At 52.9% G+C, this 17,812-nt stretch overlaps 1 protein-coding gene and 1 long non-coding RNA gene across 4 annotated transcripts; one reads left to right on the forward strand and one right to left on the reverse strand.

Moving 5' to 3' along the window:
* Window positions 1–8,491: 8,491 nt before the first annotated feature.
* Window positions 8,492–14,983, reverse strand: FOXD1 (forkhead box D1). 3 transcript variants are annotated; one of them, XR_007201111.1, is made up of 4 exons: window positions 13,657–14,983; window positions 11,108–11,249; window positions 9,435–9,570; window positions 8,492–9,334 (listed from the first exon to the last, which is right to left on the reverse strand). XR_007201111.1 is itself a non-coding variant. In XM_048292745.1 (1 exon), the coding sequence occupies exon 1, from the start codon at window positions 14,942–14,944 to the stop codon at window positions 13,679–13,681; it is 1,266 nt and encodes a 421-aa protein (XP_048148702.1). In that variant the 5' UTR covers window positions 14,945–14,983; the 3' UTR covers window positions 12,370–13,678. The 3 variants fall into 3 exon arrangements, 1 of the variants encoding a protein (XP_048148702.1); XR_007201112.1 differs by lacking the exon at window positions 11,108–11,249; XM_048292745.1 differs by lacking the exons at window positions 8,492–9,334; window positions 9,435–9,570; window positions 11,108–11,249 and having other exon boundaries at window positions 12,370–14,983.
* A 127-nt stretch (window positions 14,984–15,110) lies between these two features.
* LOC125320561 lies at window positions 15,111–16,920 on the forward strand. Its single transcript, XR_007201183.1, has 2 exons — window positions 15,111–15,906; window positions 16,272–16,920. It is a non-coding gene; the product is annotated as an uncharacterized LOC125320561 (long non-coding RNA).
* Window positions 16,921–17,812: the final 892 nt, after the last annotated feature.

Genomic DNA, 17,812 nt, shown 5'->3' on the forward strand with positions numbered 1-17,812 from the left:
GGCGCAGCCACCCACACGCCAAGAGCGAGGGAACAGGGGCGCAAAACAACTCAACGTTGAGAACAGTAATTCTGTGGCTGCATGGGCAGGCTCCCTGCGAATCTGGAGGGGAGCACTCATGCACTTTAGAGTGGAGACAGACTGCCAGGGCTGGGAGATCCTCTGCCCGTGCTGAGACGAGAACACTGGGAGTCTGGCTCACATGGAAGGGCCGTAGCGGCAGGGATACCCAGATACCCGGGCTTTCGGAACAGTTCAACAACACCGAAATGTCGAGTGGGAGCATCCGCACGGTGACCGTCCCACTCAGATGCTCTGCTCCCTGGCCAACAAGGCTGAAGAAAAAACAAAGAAATAGCAACAAAACAAAAAATCTGCACAACCCAAAGCAGCTATACAAAAAAATGCACCAAAAGCCCCTGCCAAATAACCACCTCCCGCCAGATTAGGAAATTAGGATTTCACAGGACGCAGGGCAGGCAAGCATCAGTGTCCAGGCATAGGCCGGGGACCAAGGCAACCTCCCTGAGCCACTCCAAAGCCGTCACCCCCGGGGCTGCTACTTGCCGGCTGGGTCTGCACGGGCACTACAGACGGGTCCCACCTCCTCGGCTTTGCCCGCCGCGGGCAGAGGATTTCTGTGGCGGGACATCGCTGGCTCCATTCCCTTGGCTGGAATGTGAGGCACGCATGGGGCCGGTGGACACGCGTGGGAGCAGATGGTGCGCTCCCGCCGCACTGCCAGCACCAGGCCCACTTGCCATGGTTTCTGCATGTCTCAGGCCGAACGGCATTACAAAATGCAGTACTTCGGGCCAGTAATATCTCTCAGCTCGATGCAGAGTAGGCTTCCCCCTTTAGAAGCTCTCCCCGTGTAAAGAGGTATTTGGGTTGTCTCCGAAATAATAAATCCTAACAGCAGACAATAAAATTTACTATCACAGGAGTAACAGAAGCCTAAAATATTCTGAACATATTCCTTGAACAAATAACATAATCCCTGGCACTCTAGAACACATGGTTTGCTTCAAACATGTTTCATTTTGTCATCGCATTGAGTGTACAGTATTTCTCTTTGGGTGCAAGAGTGATTGATATCTTTGGAAGAATTGTTTGCAAGAACATGAAAGTTGCCAAAGCAAACACGTTGGAGGGAAGTGTGCAGAAGGGGGAGTAGAAGTATTTGGAGTAGATCTGGGTTTGGGGAGTTCACACAGAGGTGAGACAGTTAGAAGTAGAACAAATAAAAACATTCTGCACACTTCATCTAAATAAATTATATACAAAAATTGCCCTTTTGTAACCGGCAACAGCGCAGTTACCACGCTTCCCTCATGCCCCTATAGAATGTGGGCTGGAAGCCAACTTTCTTCAGCTAATGATTTGTAACTTTTGCTCCACTTGAATGAGTCTATTAATATTTAGATCTCTCTAATTCTGCTCCATACAAGCTGTCAGCATTGTTAAAAAAAATAATCTGTTTACCTTCTGTTGCACGTATCCAGCAGTGGCTTGCGTGGCTCCATGATGTACGTTAATATGTTTTTCTTACGCTCCACTGCACCAGCCAAAGGCAAAACTTCGCATATTCTGTTCTTTGTTTTTAAAAAATAATATTTGACAAAACTCATTAGATAGCGCAAACTTTGGGGTGTTAATTTAATAACTTCCATTCCTGAAGGACAAATATTTATCTTAATTCTCTTTTTATCTCTTTCTGCCATCAACATCTGGGGATAGCATCTGACAGGTTGAGACGGCCAGATCACAAGGGTACTTTGGCGGGAGATGGCGAAGAGTGCGTGTTTTCAGACACGCAGATCGCTGTCCCTCTGAAATTTCCCCTAGTAAAGCCCCTGACCCTTTGCACCCCACCATCACCGCGGCAGCGGCCCCCGGGGCCCTGGGAAAGGCCGTCCCCCAGTGGGGCGGGGTGGCGTGGGGCCCCTTGCATCAACCTGCTTCTATCTGAAGTACCCGCTGGGGAAAAAAAAAAAAAGAGAGAAACGTCCACAGCTCCGCACATCTTCCCCGCGGGGCGGCTATGACCCTGTACCCCTCCCTGCGTGGAATTTTCACTGAGGTCTGGATTTCAGAGAGGCCTAACCGATCTTCTCCTGCCCTCAGACTTCTCCCCGTCGTCCCCCCCCCCCCCCCCCAAACCGTCTAATCTCCCACCACTTGCCTTCTTGACCAGCCTGAGGTGAATGGTGAATGGAACAACTGCACAAAAGATATCCGAGGCAAAAGCACAGCCTGGACTGGAAGGAGTAGAGGAGTAGATCAGTGTCAGGGCACAGGTTTCAGCTAAACCTCTCATCCCAGAGCTCTGCCTCTCTGCTGCTTGAAGAAATTCCACAAGTGAATTTATTAAAAAACAAACATGTAAAAAGAATAAGAAAAAAGAGAGAAAATCCCGGTGCTAGCAAAGAAACTTGCTGTATAACGCCCACGAGGAAAATAATGTGAAACATGTAAAATGTAGACAAACAGCTCAGCCACCTGCTGATTGCGATGGACTATCAGGCACACAGCGGCAGCTGCCCTGGGTCTGGACACGAAGGTCTATCCTCACCTGCTTGTTTTCCAAAAGAGAGAGGTCACCAGCATTAGCATCTATCCTTGGGCTCGAGAAATGCAGATACTGGTCCTGGGAAGATTCTGCACTCTAAAATTAAGAAATTCTCAAACTCAGTAAAACTCAGCAAACTCTCAACTACCTGTCATGCAGTTCTTTGATCCTTGAACTCCGGCACTCTTCCTGACTGTATGTTGGGCACCTCTTTTCATGATGAAATTCACTAGAGGCTGTGCGGGCTGGAGGGTGTAGGCAGGGGCGTAGCCCATGAGCAGTAGCAAGCGACAAGCCTGCCTTTTGGAGTGCGTGTGTGTGTGTGTGTGTGTCTGTGTGTGTGTTAATGCTCTCTCTTATATCCTCAGTAACCCAGCCCGGCCCAGCAGCCATGAAAAAGTTTCCTGCTCGTCCCCCAGGGCCAAATTCTTCCCTCTGCCGGAGGGGCCTCCCTTCTCAATCCCCGCAGGTGGGTCCCAAGGGAGTCCCTCAGCCCGCGGTCCCCAGTGGAGCAGGAGTGAGATCCTCCGAGAAAATGAAGTCATGTGCTCTCTGCAGCCGAAAAAAAATCCGTCCTCTGAGCTGGACTCGCTTTTGACGGGGGGAAAAAAAAAAAAAAAAAAAAAAAAAAAAAAAAAAAAAGTAGATTCTGTGTCCCTAAGGAAAATATTTGATCGGTTTTGTCCTTGGGACTCGTTCTGTTGAGTTTACTGGGATTAGACACGGTACAGCGTGAGCAGCGACCCGTATGTCCCTAAGGGAAATATTTGATCGGTTTTGTCCTTGGGACTCGTCCTGTTGAGTTCACTGGGATTAGACATGGTACAGCGTGAGCAGCCCCCCGGCTGGCCGAGGAAGAGCGCGGCAGATCCGGGACGCTGCTGGAGCTACCCCGCTTCCCACCTGCCGGCTCATCCAGCTCTCAAGTCAGCCCTTTTCCCGCTGGTAACGCAGCCTGACTGCCGGGACGAAGAGGAGCAGATCCTCTCAATTCTCTCCTGTTGCCCCCCTCTGCAGAGGGTTTCCGGATAAGGTGACTCTGGAGGCTTGAAAGAAAGGGAAGATGTCAATTGGATATCTGTGCATGCCACTCTCGTAGGTCTTTCTCTCAGGAGATCCCACCCGCCAGAGTCTCAGAGGGGCTTGTCCTTGGGCAGTACGGGGAAAACGGGATGGGGATATGTTTCTCTGGTAGACTGGACAGTTTATCCAGAACGCCCACCGCATCGTTGTCAACAAGAACAACAACACCACCATAATAAAAAAATTAAATCCCAACTTCATTCTCCTTCGCCGATACTTGTTGCACTGCAATTACCAAAGGCCCCGGGGTGAAACCCGCACCGCCAACCCCCTTCCGAGCCGATGGTACCGACGGGGCCGCCGGTGCACCCTTGTTTGCCGGCACAAGGGCGGCGCGCTCCCCAGGGTCAGAGCAGGCTGTCGCGGTCTCGTCGCCTGCCGAGTCATGAGCGTGAGCTCTTTTCAGGCACTTTTGCTCCTAACTATCCTGTAAATTAAGACATCTCTGTGCAGCAGGCTTGTGTTAATGAAGAGGAGGTTTTCCTCATTCCTTCCCCCACCCCCCCACCCCCCCCCAGCACCAATCTTTGACTCGCCTTTATGAGGACAAAGTGTACCTCTGTCTTAGGGAGAAGAAACGGCGCCGCAAATTCGCTGCCAGACACTGCAGTGCTCGGCCGAGGCTGCCTTCCCCGGGAGCGGGGAGACCCGAGGGCTGTCCGCGCCCCTTCCCACACCCCGCGGGCGCATAGAAATGCATGTGTGCGTACTTAGGTGCGCGGGGGTGTTCTCAGATTAGAGATGGTACAGCGTACCCTGGAGAGGAATTTCCAACCTCCCTTCCTTCACTCCGCCCGGCGGCCTGTTGCAAACTGCTGCTCTGCGTTGGGCTTCCCGCAGGCAACGTTTGGGGGATAGGAGCCGTCACTTCCGTGGGTGACTTTTCCCCACCCTCCATCCACCTCTTTTTTACTGCACTGTTCTTTCTGAACAAGGCCGGCGAGGTACAGCGAGGAGGGCAGCGGGGCAAGGAGGGAGCCGGGCTCCGCACCTGTGCGTGCGAGGCAGGACGGCGACGGCCGTTCGTCTTCCTCGAGCTCCTGACTGGCTTGCAGCAGGCAGCGGAGAAGGAGCTGCCCAACCTAAACTTATCCCGACCGCTGAAAAAAAATCCAGGAAGAAGAGCTTGGGCCTGCCGTCAGGAAAACCGGTTCCGAACATACGCTTGGGGAGGAAGACTTTGGCCTAGCTCCATTTCTCTGCCCCCCGTTTTTATAGCTGCCTTATCTTCTTCTCTCCTTTTTTTCCCCTCTCTTTCTCTTTTGGAGGTGGGGGCAGGGTGGTGGGGAAAGAAGAAGTTCTGCTGAACAGAGAAGCCAAGCCCGGGAAGGAGTTGCTTTTGACTGCTCAGGGTGATCTATCCAGGCCCTCTAATTAGAGAGGGATCCAGGGTGGCATTAGTTTCCAAACATTTTAATCGAGCTTTAAGCAGAGCTCTTTTCAATGGCAGGAGATAAATGTAGCAACTGTTACCCGTCCTCCTGAATGGCCACCTCCCATGGCGGGCATTCAGCTTTCCTTTCAGAAGCCCTAAGCAGTTTAGTCTGTGGGCCCAGCAACACTCCACATGTCTTCTAATTAGTCTAATTAGAAAGGTGGATTGATAGATACAAGGAAGACACAGTTAAGTTAGGAAGATGCTCAATGCTACCAGTCTGTGCTAGGGAGCCGCTTGTTCTCAGTGTGAGGGAAAAAAGAGATAAAGGGGAAAAAAACGAGAAAAAGAAAAAAAACAAGGCGGGGGGGGGAGGGGGGGGGGTAAGGGAGGGAGAAACAAGAAAGGGAAAGAGAGAGAGAAGAAGGAGAGAAAGAACCCCGGGGCCTGACAGGAAGAACAGGTCCAGAGAAATCCGAGGAGAAGAAGCTGCTGTCTCTTAATTGGAGGGGAGGCATAACTGAGGTGCCTCTCCTGCCTGCGTTTACCCCGATGCGGGTTGGAAGCGCTCCTCGCTGAACGGCCAGCCCCGGGCCGGGACTCGCCATTGGACACCGCTCTGGCCCCCGCCGGCTCTTTCCTGGGACACGGGGCCCTGGGTTCACACAGACACGGACTGGAAGGAAGAGAAACAGAAGGGACCCAAAAGCGGCCACCTCGACTCATCACTTCCCATGCTGTCGCCGGGGTGACGTCACCCGCGGAGACCCGTCGAGGGGAGGCAGCACGGGTGGCTCGAGGAAGGCTGAAGCTTTAATTAGGCGATAAATCAGGGAGAGGAGCATGTGGCAGTGCGCGCAGGTGTCAAAACAGAGGAAAAGTCGGTCGGTCAGCATGACAAGACAGAGCCTCCTCGCTCCCTCCCCCGCTAGTGTCGAGGAAGGGGAGGGGAGGGGAGGGGAGGGGAGGGGAGGGGAGGCCGCGGATCTCGAGTCGTCTCGGGCCACGGTGGGGAACGGGACTGCGCGTGCTGTATTCTACTCTATGTTCTGAGCAGGCGTGTACACCTGTGGGCTTTCTCTTTCTTCTGCCTGGCCGGTACAAAAGGCAGCAAGAGAAGCTTGGGAAATGCCCCCACCTCTCATCCTGTGGCAACTGAGCTCCCACTTCTCTCCCTACCGCTCTCTTTGCTCCTTCTTCCCCTACCTGCCTTTCTCTGCACTTGCTCGATTTCTGGCAGATTGAGATTACAGACCAAATAAAGAACAATTTCAAATTCAACACTTATCTCGGGAAAAGTGTGTGTGTGTGTGTGTGTGCGTGTCTGTGATTACAATCCAGCCTGTCAAAGTCCCTAATCAAACTGCTGGCGAAAGGGGATTCGTAGACAAAAGGAAACAATGGAAGTCTCGTTAGATCATTTTTCTGGACATTGTTTATGGTCTGGAAGGGATCAATCGTTTCAAAATGTTACGAGTAAAAATGATCCTGTGTGGAATGCAGCTAATCCTTTTAAGTTCCTGTCAACTGTTTCCACTCAAAGAATCCGATTTTCCCAATCAAAGGTGCAGAACTCAATTGCCGAGGGATTTATAGGGTCGGCACCGGGCTCCCCTCACCCCACACGCCCCCGCGCGCCCCACGGTGGGTGCCGACGGCAGGACAGGACTGGGCCGACGGCTGTCCTCGTCGGGGCGAGTTATAAACCCAGAGTGCTCCGTCGGCGGCAGCAGTGGTCTGCTCTGCCGGCGGGCGGCCCAGCGCAGCCCTGTTAGGACGGCAGCGTACCTGGGGCCGGGAGGAGGCATAGAGCACGGTCCCTCCTGCCGGTCTGCCGGCAGGGCCCCCGGCTCCGCCCCGGCGCGGCCGCGGGGGTTTGTGCCGCTTTCCCGGGCGAGCCGCTCCGTCTTGCAGCTGCAGGCGCAGCAACATCTCCGGGACTGAGTTCAAAAGCTCTTGTGGAAGCGCTAGGTTTGGCTTGCCCATGTGTGTTAGCAAGTTGTTGCGGACTCCTTCTGGGTGGGGAGGAGGCTGGAGGGGAAGAAAGTATTTTCTTCTATCTGCTCCACGTCTCTTGTCGGTAGCCCCGCTCCGGTGCGCGGGACGGGGGATCTGCCTTAGGGGCGGACGGGCGGGGCTGGGGATTCTACCGAAAATAGTGTCCCGGCCGGCAGATGTTTGAGCACCCGGAAGAGAGACATCGGGAGGCAAGCCGTGCTGAAAGCGATCTAAAGAGGTTAATTTTCAGAGAAGGGCCGCCCTTTGGCTTCTCATACAGAAGCAAGAAGTAGAGAGGAAGAGGTCTGCGGTTTGGTGTTAGCGAGGCCGCCGGCTGCCGACCGCTTGCGGGACAGTGTGAGGATACACGCTTGAGTGTGCTGCCTCATAGGCAAAGCCGTCTGCACGGAGAAAGATTTCCAGGAAGGAGGGAAGGATGTTTGACAGAGGCCACCGAGCAGCCCCAGACGGCATTTTGTGCAATCAGAAGAAGGCTGGAATGAAAGTATAAATTATTTTTTCCATGGTCCGCAATTTCCCATCCCATCCACTTTCGAGCAAAGTCACCTGATATACCTGTCCCTCCTCGCTCGGCACTGGACATCTTCTTTCCTTTTTGTTTCTCATCAATGGTTCTTTTAATCGTCTATTTATTAGAAGAGGCTGTCCTCCTCTACCCCTTCCCTTGTGCAGCCGACAGGTGGAATTTCACTGTATACACTTATATTGGAAAGCTATCTGTTTCGTCTTGTTGTTGCTGAATAAGCAGACGTGACAGTGTTTATTTTACGAAAGGAAAACCTAGGGAATTCACCTCATTAATCTTGATTTTGTGTATTTAATTTATTTCGTGTATACAGGTGTGCATGTACTCTCCTGCAATGAAAGCAGAGAAGCAGTCCTATGACCACTGCGGTACGAAGAGACATTCACGAGTTTTAAAAGGACTAGCTAAAACCTGGGCATTAGCAGGAGCGACCACCGCAGTGCTACAGTTGTGCGGGCACTGGATGGTGATACCACCGCGTGTGGGACACACTCCTGAACGTTCACACGTGTTTCGATACACTCATATGCTTTTCTATCGCATGCAGGGGACAGAAATACCTTCGGATTGACTGTAGATAAGGCTTTCCCGGTCTTAAAAAACGAATTAATGCAACAAATGAATTATCTAATTATCCTTTTGCTTCTTACATAAATTTCGTAATTTATCATCTAAATATGGGGGCCCGCAGAATTCTGCATGCCGTTTATGCTGCATCAGCGAAAGGGAAACAGAATCAATTCAACAGGTCTCTTGTGGCTTGGAGGAAGGGCAAGTTTAATTATTTTGATTAGAAAAATAAAAAAACCACAATCACAAATTTCCTTCTGAATTCAACTCAGCGGTAGAATTCTGAAATTAATTTAATTAATTAATTAATTAATTAATTAATTAAATTTAATAAATTAAACCGCGCTTTAAAAAAAAAAAAAAAAAAAAAAAGTGCCTTTCGTCCTGTCCAGTCCATATGTTTTCGTACTTTTTGGGCACTACTGTGCCCAGCCGATAGGTCTCTCCGCGACGCAGAGCGCAGCGGGTGCCTCTCTGTCTCTCACTGCGACAGTCGGCGGTGCAGGGGCGCTGCGCTGAGGCCGCATCTTCGTATGCTATGTATCTTCCGTGGGCTTCCCGCGGTGATTCCCGCCGAGACGCCGCCGGGTGCCTCCCCACTCCCACTCGCGGTCTCGGCGCGGAGCACCGCCACGGCCGCGGAGGCTCTGTCCCGCTGCGCAGCCGCGCACAGCCCTTGGTGCCACCCACACTGGTCGCGAGTTTGGTCGAGGGGCTCCCCAGCCCCTCAGCCTCTGCCTATGTTCCTTTGGGTCGTGCCGGTAACGGAGCGGCGAGCCGAGCCGGGCGGCTGGGAAGGGGCCGGCTTGTTTCCAGGGCCGGTCTCCCGCAGTACACCTCCAGGAGGGGACGGGTGGCGGGAAACAAGAGTTCTTCCGCAAGTGAAAAAGAAGGAGCAAGAGGTTTACCGACTTGGAACTCTCGTTCATTTCTCCGTCTCTCCCCAAAATCGAGGGGCACCTGTCTGCGCAATGAGGGATACAGTGTGGTTTTTGCCGCAGCATGGATCCAGCAGCAGGTTGTTACCTTCTGAAGTGCCATTTGCCTGCACACACGTACACACACTTCTGAGTGAATGTCTCCTACACATCTTGGTCGTGCTTTGCAGCGCAGGAAGGGGCAGCAAACAGACACCAGACGTCGGCTGCTCGACGTGACTCTCACGGTGAGGGTTGCAAAGAAGAAAGGACTTTTGGGGAAGAGTGGAGAGGCCTTGCAGTCATCTGCAGCAGGTTACTGGGGGCTTGGGGGTAAGGGACGGTGGAAGCGGAAGCCGAGCGGACGCCTACCTGGTCGTGATGCACCCAGCTGCAGACACAGGGCAGCCGGTCCACGCCTGTGCCCGGGTTCCGATGGTGTGTGCGACCCGGCGCCGAGGGAAGCAGGGAAAATACTGCTGCAGGTGGGGGAGCCACTGTGAACAAGCTGAAAAACCGATCTGCATTGGTTAGCAAGTTCCAGAACAGAGAGGGTTTGGCCACGATCGTGATTTCCATTATTTCTGTCAGATACAATATTATCAGAGACTACAGCCGTACTTACTCTAAGTACTAAAGGAAAGTATTACATACGGAGTGGCGTCTCCGGGCCATGCCAAGGGACAGTTAAATCAGATCCACTTTCCCACAGAACCCCGCAACAGGCCTCAGTTTCGACGGGGGCGAGCGTGCGCTCTGCCCTCGCCACAAGCGCTGCAAGAAAGGGAGCAGCTGAGAGCAGGTGAGAGCCTCGCCCCTCTCTTTCATCTTCCGGATTTGGGGATGGGGCCCGTCCTGGGTATTTGAAACCATCCTGCAAGCACGGGATGTGCACCCCGCTGCCCCCTGGAGTGCTTCTCAATACAAACCAGACCGAAGGTGTGGTCCGAAGGAGCTGCGGGTGGGGAAGGTTTGGGTTGAGAGCAGCTTCAGGGCCGGGGAGTTGTGCATGGGAGCCATGGGGCTCGGCCGGACCCCCGGGCTGAGCTGCCCGCCGCAGCCCACGGCGGTGGCGACAGAGCGGGCACGATGTCCGACCCCTCTGCACAAGGCAGCGGGAGCACTCCAGCGGGAAGGGCGCAGTGTGTGGACGTGAAAACTAATCATCTTTGAAACCGGGGAGGGAAGGGGAAACCTCTTCTACAGGAAATGTGGGAAGGGACCTAACACAGTCCTGCTTAAGAGAAGGGTTATACAAGATACTTGAAAAGAAATAATTTTTTAAAAACCTAATTAAAAATATATAAATCACCCATCAGAAACAAAGAAATACGTGGAAGGAAACGTTTCTGGATAGAGACACTGTGTGTGGCATAAAAGACGATTGAATACATAAGGGCTTCATTAAATTCCCAATAGATAACATTTGGCTAAATCTACCCCTAGATTAAAACTCCACATAATAGCACCATAAACTAAAAAGTTTCTTTTTGTGTGGTCCTTCAGGATGAACTGATTGAAACATTAGCCCCCTCATAGAGCAATCCCCTCCCAATTCAGATCCAGTAATTTGTTTCTCAGCCCAACGGGGGTATGATGAGCAAGGAGACGGGTTAATGAATCCACACTTTGTCTCTGGGAGGAGAAGGAGGCGACACTATACTGCATGTTCTACCAGATTGTTTATTAGGGCCCAGACTGTTTTGGAAGAATTGTTTGTCCGGGCTCGGTCCTTGCGAGGACTACACTCTTAGCTTCTCTGTTAGTCTTGAAAGCCGCGGAGAGCACGGCGGGCTATTAGCATGCGAATGGGGCGCTGTGGCCGGCGGTACTGCGAGCTCATCAAAGGGCTGTGGGGCCGGCGCCTTTTCTGGCGGCACCTGCTCCGGGGCAGCTGAGGGGAAACAGGGACCCTCAGGACCGGGGCCGAGGCAAGGCGGCTTCCCCGCCGACTCGAGGAGAAGAGGCAAAAGGGTCCTCCACCACCACCCCAGACCTATTCCCCAACCCCCTTTTCCTTAAAGAAAAAAAAAAGAAATCTATACCTCCTACTGCAATTTGCCCCCGTCAGCTTCCCTACCAACTCCCAAGGGAAGGCCTTGTCCGCACGGGATGCAGGCAACCGGCGAAAAGCGTGGAAGGAGCAAGTGGCCAAGCACTTTGCTTGCCGTATACCTCTGAGGAGACCTGAGGGACGGGAGATGGGCACACTCAGACTCCAGCCTGGACCGGGCTGGGCTCTGCGCAGGGGAGGTCGCCGGGCTCCCCAGGGTCTACAGCGGAGAAGCCAAGAGAAGCAAACACAGTGTGCGTCGCCGGAACCTAACCCTTCTCATGAAACCGCTCGTGGAGAGCGCTAGGACTCGAGCAGACAGAACCCAGACTGAGGGCCAGCAGCATCCCTCCTTGGGGAGCCTCGCACCGCCGCATGGCCACAGCTGCCTTCTCCCCCGCAAAACCTTTCCCTGCTTGATTTTGTCTGCCTCTTCGAGGGGGGCCTCTGCTGAGCTCGGCACTCCACGCTGCACCGGCCCGTCGGCCCGGCGCATCGCCGGGCCAGTCCCGGCGAAAGTGAATTAATCGGTCTTTTGTGAAAAAGACGCGCTCTCCCCGGAGGATATGTACACGGTGCCTCTGGGGTATTTTCCCTTTTGTTTTAGGAATTAGAACGGACTTTACTTCTTTTTCTGCTAAGGAACCCTGGAGGTTCCAGAGAGGCCTTCCAACTCCAGACTGCAAATGGAGTCCAGCAGAGATCTTATGTCCAGTCTTTCTGCTTTTTTGAAACCCACTATTTTAACACAGCATTGCTACAAACAAAACGGAGAAGCACCACTTTTCTATCTACGAGAATATTTTAAACCAAGGCGACGAAGTACTTCTACATGTAAAATCCCTCCTCACTTCAAAGAGCACTAAAAGGCATCCCTCCCTTTAATTTTTTTTTTTTATTATTATAAAAATTCACATAATTGATCCCCGAGTCTCCTAAATTGTTATAAATACAGTCGTAGTTGAAAAGCGCTTTCCTGGTTTGAAAAACGCGTGTTCCTAGCCCACAACAAGCATTCACACGCCTACTCTTAAAACATGCGATTCTCTTTTCCATGTCTAAGCTCCGAATATTTGAGGCCGGCTTTTTGGTTAAAAAATTATTTTAGTCTATAAAATAGATATCTATGGACTTTATGCTTTTTAAAAACGAGTGTTTGGAATCAGAAAAGCTGCTTTCATGGTTTGTTTTGTACATTTAAATATCCTTACTTCAACAGCTTATACATTTAATTAACTCATCACACGAGGATATTTACAAAGCTCATTTTATATTTTATGTATTGAAAAGTAGAAACACATGCCACTATTATCGTCACAGAAACATAAGTGTCTAGAACAAATCTCTCTTAAGTTCAATACATGCTCTATATTAGTAGTATTTTGCTTTGGGCCTTTTGGAAACCAAACTATGATGCAGTTGTGATTTAAAACACACCCAAAAGTATAAAAATAGTTTTAAACCGGCTTTTTAATCAATCTCCTGATTGGTGCCTTACAGAACTGGGCTTTACTCCCTCCAGAGAGACCTATTTCTATTTATCCCCTCTATCGTCCCTGCTGGTTTTTGTAGGTTTCTGTTTTGTTGGGGTTTTTTTTTGTTGGTGTTGTGGTTTTGTTGTTGTTATTTGATTGTTTGGTTTGTTTTGGGGTTTTTTTGTCTTTCATTATCTGCTAGGGTTAACAATGCATTGACTGCAAAGATCATATTTTGATTTTCTTCTTTGCGGTCAAATCTGCACATAATAAATTTCAAGTTAGAATATTCCTTGACTATTCCTTGACTATTGTGCTATTAATCCCGAAGAAAAAATTATCAGTGTCCCAAAGAAAAGAGAAGTGCTAAAGAGGGAAGGATCCAACGCCAATTGTTTGGCTGGGCTCCTTTGGTCTTTGGGTTTGGTTCTGATTTTTTTTTTTTTTGTTTTTTTTTTTGAAAATTAAAAATTTTATTTTTGAAAATGTGTAAAAATTTTACATTAAAATGTTACAATAATACTTGCCAGTAATTTTTAAACAATATTCCTTGTAAAGAATACGCATGAAGTACAAAATAAAAAACTCCGTAAGTCTATTATAATACAAAACACAGGTTAAAATAAGAAATGATAATCTTGACTTTCTTCTGTGTAAACACGTTAATCTTTTCTTTTATAAAAGTACATTAAACAAGTGTACTAAATGAAAAAGTATTGCTCTGCTGTCCTCCCTCAAGCCTTTTTTTTTCTCCTGTACATTACGGTTTTCAAGCTCCTAGACCTGAGAATCTCTGAACTTCTACGGTTTAGAGAAATTATTTATCACCATTTTTGTTTCTTTTTAAGGAGTAGCGAGTAACTTTCCGATGTAGTGACCGTCTGCCCGTGCAGTATCTAGATCTACACCTGGCTTTGCACTAGTGCAGGTCCCGGGAGGTCCGTCGCTCGCGGCGGACGCCCCTCGAGCCCCGTCACAATTATCCCCACGCAAAGACAGGCAGCCCCTGCGGGCAGCGTCCGCTGGGCGTCCGAGCAGCGGAGAAAGGAGATACCCCAGATCCTACCTTCGGAAAGACTCCCAAACACTTAACAGTTAGAGATCCGTGCCGCGAAGCCGGAGGTGGCGGGCAGGGCGGCGGCGGGGGGCAAGCCGCTCCCGGCGCTCCCCAGCGAGCGGGACAGCCCCGGCGCCGCGGTCGACTGCGAGGCGCAGCTGCTGCCCGCGCCGGGGCCGGGGCCAGAGCTTCCCCCGATGATGCTCTCAATGGAGAAGGGCGAGCGGGCCAGCGCCGCGCCGCTGCCAGGCTTGGCGGAGTGCAGGGAAGCCGCCAGTGCCGGGCCCAGCGGGTGCGCGTAGCCGAAGCGCGTCCGTGCCAGCTCCGCCGCGGGCAGCAAGGGGCCCGGCGGCGCGGCCGCGGCGGAGGGCAGCGCCGCACCGGGGGCGCTGCCGGGGGCGGCAGGGGGCTGGCGGGGCGGCGGAGAGGGGTGGTGGAAGGGAAAGAGGGCGGAGTGGGGGTGGTAAGGCTGAAGCTGGAGACCGTAGCCGCAGCCGTAGGGTCCGTAGGCGCAGGGCGGCTGCTGCGGGGGCTGCGGCGGAGGCTGCGGGAGGAAGGCGGTGGGGTCCACGGCGCGCAGCAGAAGCTCGGGCGCCGGGAGCTGCTGCCGCTTGAAGCGCTTTCGGCGGCGCAGGAAGCTCCCGTTGTCGAACATGTCGGCGGATTCGGGGTCCAGTGTCCAGTAGTTGCCCTTGCCAGGATTGCCGGGCTCCCGGGGGATCTTGACGAAGCAGTCGTTGAGGGAGAGGTTGTGGCGGATGCTGTTTTGCCAGGCGGGGAACTTCTCCCGGTAGTAGGGGAAGCGCCCGCTGATGAACTCGCAGATCTCACTCAGCGTTAGCCTCTTCTTGGGGCTCTGCAGGATGGCCATGGTGATGAGAGCGATGTAGGAGTAGGGCGGCTTCACCAGGCTGTTCTTGCCGCCGCCGCTGCCCGCCCCGCCGCCGCCGCCGCCCGCCCCGCCGCCGCCCGCCGTCGCCTTCTGTGGGCCACCCCGCGAGGGGGGCCGAGAGCCGCCGGCAGCGTCCCCGCCGCCCGCCCCGCCGCCGCCGCCGCCACCTCCACCTCCGCCGCGCACGGGCGACCGCGGCAGCAGGGCGGCGGCGTGGAGGTCGCCCACATCCTCCTCGTCCTCTTCCTCCTCCTCCTCCTCCTCGTCGTCCTCGGCGTAGGAGCGGCGGCGGCGGCGGGTCTGCGGCTCCTCGTCGTCCTCCTCGTCGTCCTCCTCGCCGACTACATCGATGTCGGTCTCCTCAGCCAGCGTCGACGCCTCGGACATCTCCGAGCTAAGGGTCATGGCGCGGCGGCGGGGCAGCGCATCGGTGGCGGCCGGCGCGGCGCGGCGGGCGAGCGGGCGCTCTCCCCGCCGCCGCCAGGCCTCCGCGCCGCTCCGCGGAGAGCCGCCCCGCCGCCGCCGCGGGCAGGCGGGCCGCTCAGAGCCGCGCCGGCCCCCAGCGCCGTTGCCGCGCCTCTGGAGCGCTCCCGCCGCCCGCTCGGAGGCGGCGGCTGGTTTGGGTTTTGTTTCGGGGTATTTTTTGCTGCCGTTTGGATTTCTCTCTTTCTCTTTTTCCCACTCCCTTTCCCCTTTTTGGGGATCTTTTTCGGGTTTTTTTTGGGTTGGGATCGGGTATTGTGGGCGCAGGGAGGTTGTGCCGTCGCTCCTGGAAGTCGGTTTCCCCTTCTTTCTTCTCACCTCAGCCCCCAGACATTAATGGATGCGGGGCAGGAGGGAGCGAGCCTAGTCCTGGGAGGAGGAGAGGGGAGGAGGCTGCCGAGGAGGGAGGGCGTAGGGGATGGCTTGCCGGGCCTTAGGAAACACAGTGAAAAGGCTGGGGCTCAGTCCCAGGGAGGGCGGCCTTCCTCCCCGCCTTATAGCGAGGGGGCCATCACATGGCTCCCAGCGTCAGAGCGCGGTGGGGGGAGCGGCGCCGTGTCTCCCCCCACCAAGAAAGGCGCCTCGCCACCGTCCCGGCCTCCCCGGCCTCACCCTATCCAGGAGGGGCTCGGGGGGGTGGGCTTCGGGGAGACCGGTGCCATCTTTGTTGGAAAAGGGGAGAAATAAAGGTAACACTTGACTCTCCCGGAAAAAAAAAAAAAAAAAAAAAAAAAGTGCAAGTCTGTCGCAAAGTGCAGGAGCATCTTCCCAGAAACCGTTCGGAAGGTCTAGGAGCTTCGCATCTTCCGGGGCTGCCCTCAGAGACGGGGTGCTGCTTGCCGTGGAAAGGAAGGGGGGAAAAAATCAGATCGGAGAGGGAGATGGTGAGTTAATAAACTTCAGACTTCTGTCGGCGGAATGGTTTAGAGACATCCTTTCCTTCCTCTCCCCCGTCAACCTCCAGAGTTTAATTTACTTAAGAATGAAATAAAATATCTCTCCATGTCGACCTCACAAGCTCTCAAAACACACCGCTATTCTCAGTTTAATTGTAAGGCTATTGTTATTAGAGAGAAGCAGCTCCCTCCATTATGAGAAACACTAACAGAGAATTAGAATCTCTTTTGTACGCAAAGGACGTAAATTCACTGTCCTTTAGAACGGGACTTTCGCTTTAAGTAGGAGCAACACCCCTGAGAAAGAGACAGAGGGTTGCTTGCAAATTTAGTGGCACTGTTTCCCTTTACAGGTGATCTATGCGACGACAGAAGACCGGGGCCCCCTTTATGTAAGGCAGGGGGAAAAAAAGGCAACAAAAACTCCAGCAAAGAATCCAAACAAAATAAAACCCCCACAAATTTGGACAGAAATGCAATTACCAAGGTCTTAAAAAGAAAGGCTTTGAAAAAGCCCATCGTTCCCAGTTCTGGCAGGATAAACCACACTCAGGATCCGACTGGGATAGGAGCAAGGGAGCATTTCGTTCTTCGGCAGAAATCGTCGTGAGAAGGGCAGACTGATACATAAAGTCTTATTGATCACATCCCTCTTTTCAAACAACTCACACACCCAATTTCTTGAAATACGTTTTCAATATATTGTCCTAACCCAAAGCTACAAGCCACCCTGTTTCAAACCCAGCTCCATCGATTTACAACATAATCCTTTCTACTATTTCCAAATAATCCTATTTACATTTTGCTCACTACTAAGGAGCCTGCAAGACAATACCACCAAAAGCTACAAAACAGGGAAAAAAAAAAAGAAAAAAAGAAGATGGAAAACCCCCCCAAACCTCTAGATCCAGCAACTGACCACTTTTTTTTTTTTTCTTTAGATAAATAGACATCACTCGAGATTTACAGTTCATACAGTTAATAAAATCTCTCTTCAAATTAGTTTTGAGGTCCTGGGGCAAGCTACTAAAAGAAAGTTAGACAGGATTTTTCGTCTTCAAGAGGTTTCTCCTCTTTACAAAGAGTTAGCGTTTTAGCTTTCTGCTTCCTTTTTTCCCCCTTTTATTATTTTTTTTCTCCCAACCTGAACGTTAAAAACCGCCTTAAAAGAAAAAAATCATGCTCTTAACTATGAAGAACAGTGAAGTTTAAAAACGCACGGGGAAGAACCACTGTAGCGACAAACCAAAAGAGCCGGGTCTGCCCTCGATCCTCTGCAAGGAGGACGCACGGGTGTTTCACTGAGCGTGTGACACCGGCGGCTCTTCGATAGCACCGACTTCCCGGGAGTCTCGGCTGGGGTGCGGCTCTTTCTAGACGTGGCCACGTCGGGGTGGCCATGGGGGGTGATGGTGGGGACCCCTCTGGAAGGCTTGGGCAACACTGCAAGCTCTCGTCTGTCGCTGCGGGGTATGCATGCTGTGTTTGTGGGCTGCTGAGGAGATTTCTTTCGGGGGGTCAGTTGAGTCAGCCTCCAGTGCGGGCAGTTAAGACCTGATGTTACTTCAGTCCCTGGAGATCGCGACGTGTCTTTGAGTATCTTCTGATCGTTCCCGTCTCCAATCCGGCAGGTGCCATTTCAAAAGGGCAAGAAAGACAAGGAGGAAGGCGAGCAGAGGCGGCGCAGCCGCGAGTGGCATTTCCCTTGGCAAGACCCGGCCAGCGGCGGGGCTGCGGGCTTTGCCCCGTCCCCCACCTCGCGGCCGGTCCCGCTCCGCGCCGCTCCGCTCCGGGCGTTGCTCTCCGCGGACGGGGGATGCCATCTACCGGCAAGGAGCGCCGGCTGTGGGACGCCGTGTGCCCGCGCAGGGGGCCCGGAGTGGATCCCTGCCTA

Source organism: Corvus hawaiiensis, chromosome Z (assembly GCF_020740725.1).
Source record: "Corvus hawaiiensis isolate bCorHaw1 chromosome Z, bCorHaw1.pri.cur, whole genome shotgun sequence".
NCBI classification, from domain to species: domain Eukaryota; kingdom Metazoa; phylum Chordata; class Aves; order Passeriformes; family Corvidae; genus Corvus; species Corvus hawaiiensis.

Coding starts and splice junctions, on each gene's coding strand:
- FOXD1 (XM_048292745.1), bottom strand. CDS start 14,944: ATGACCCTTAGCTCGGAGATGTCCGAGGCGTCGACGCTGGCTGAGGAG.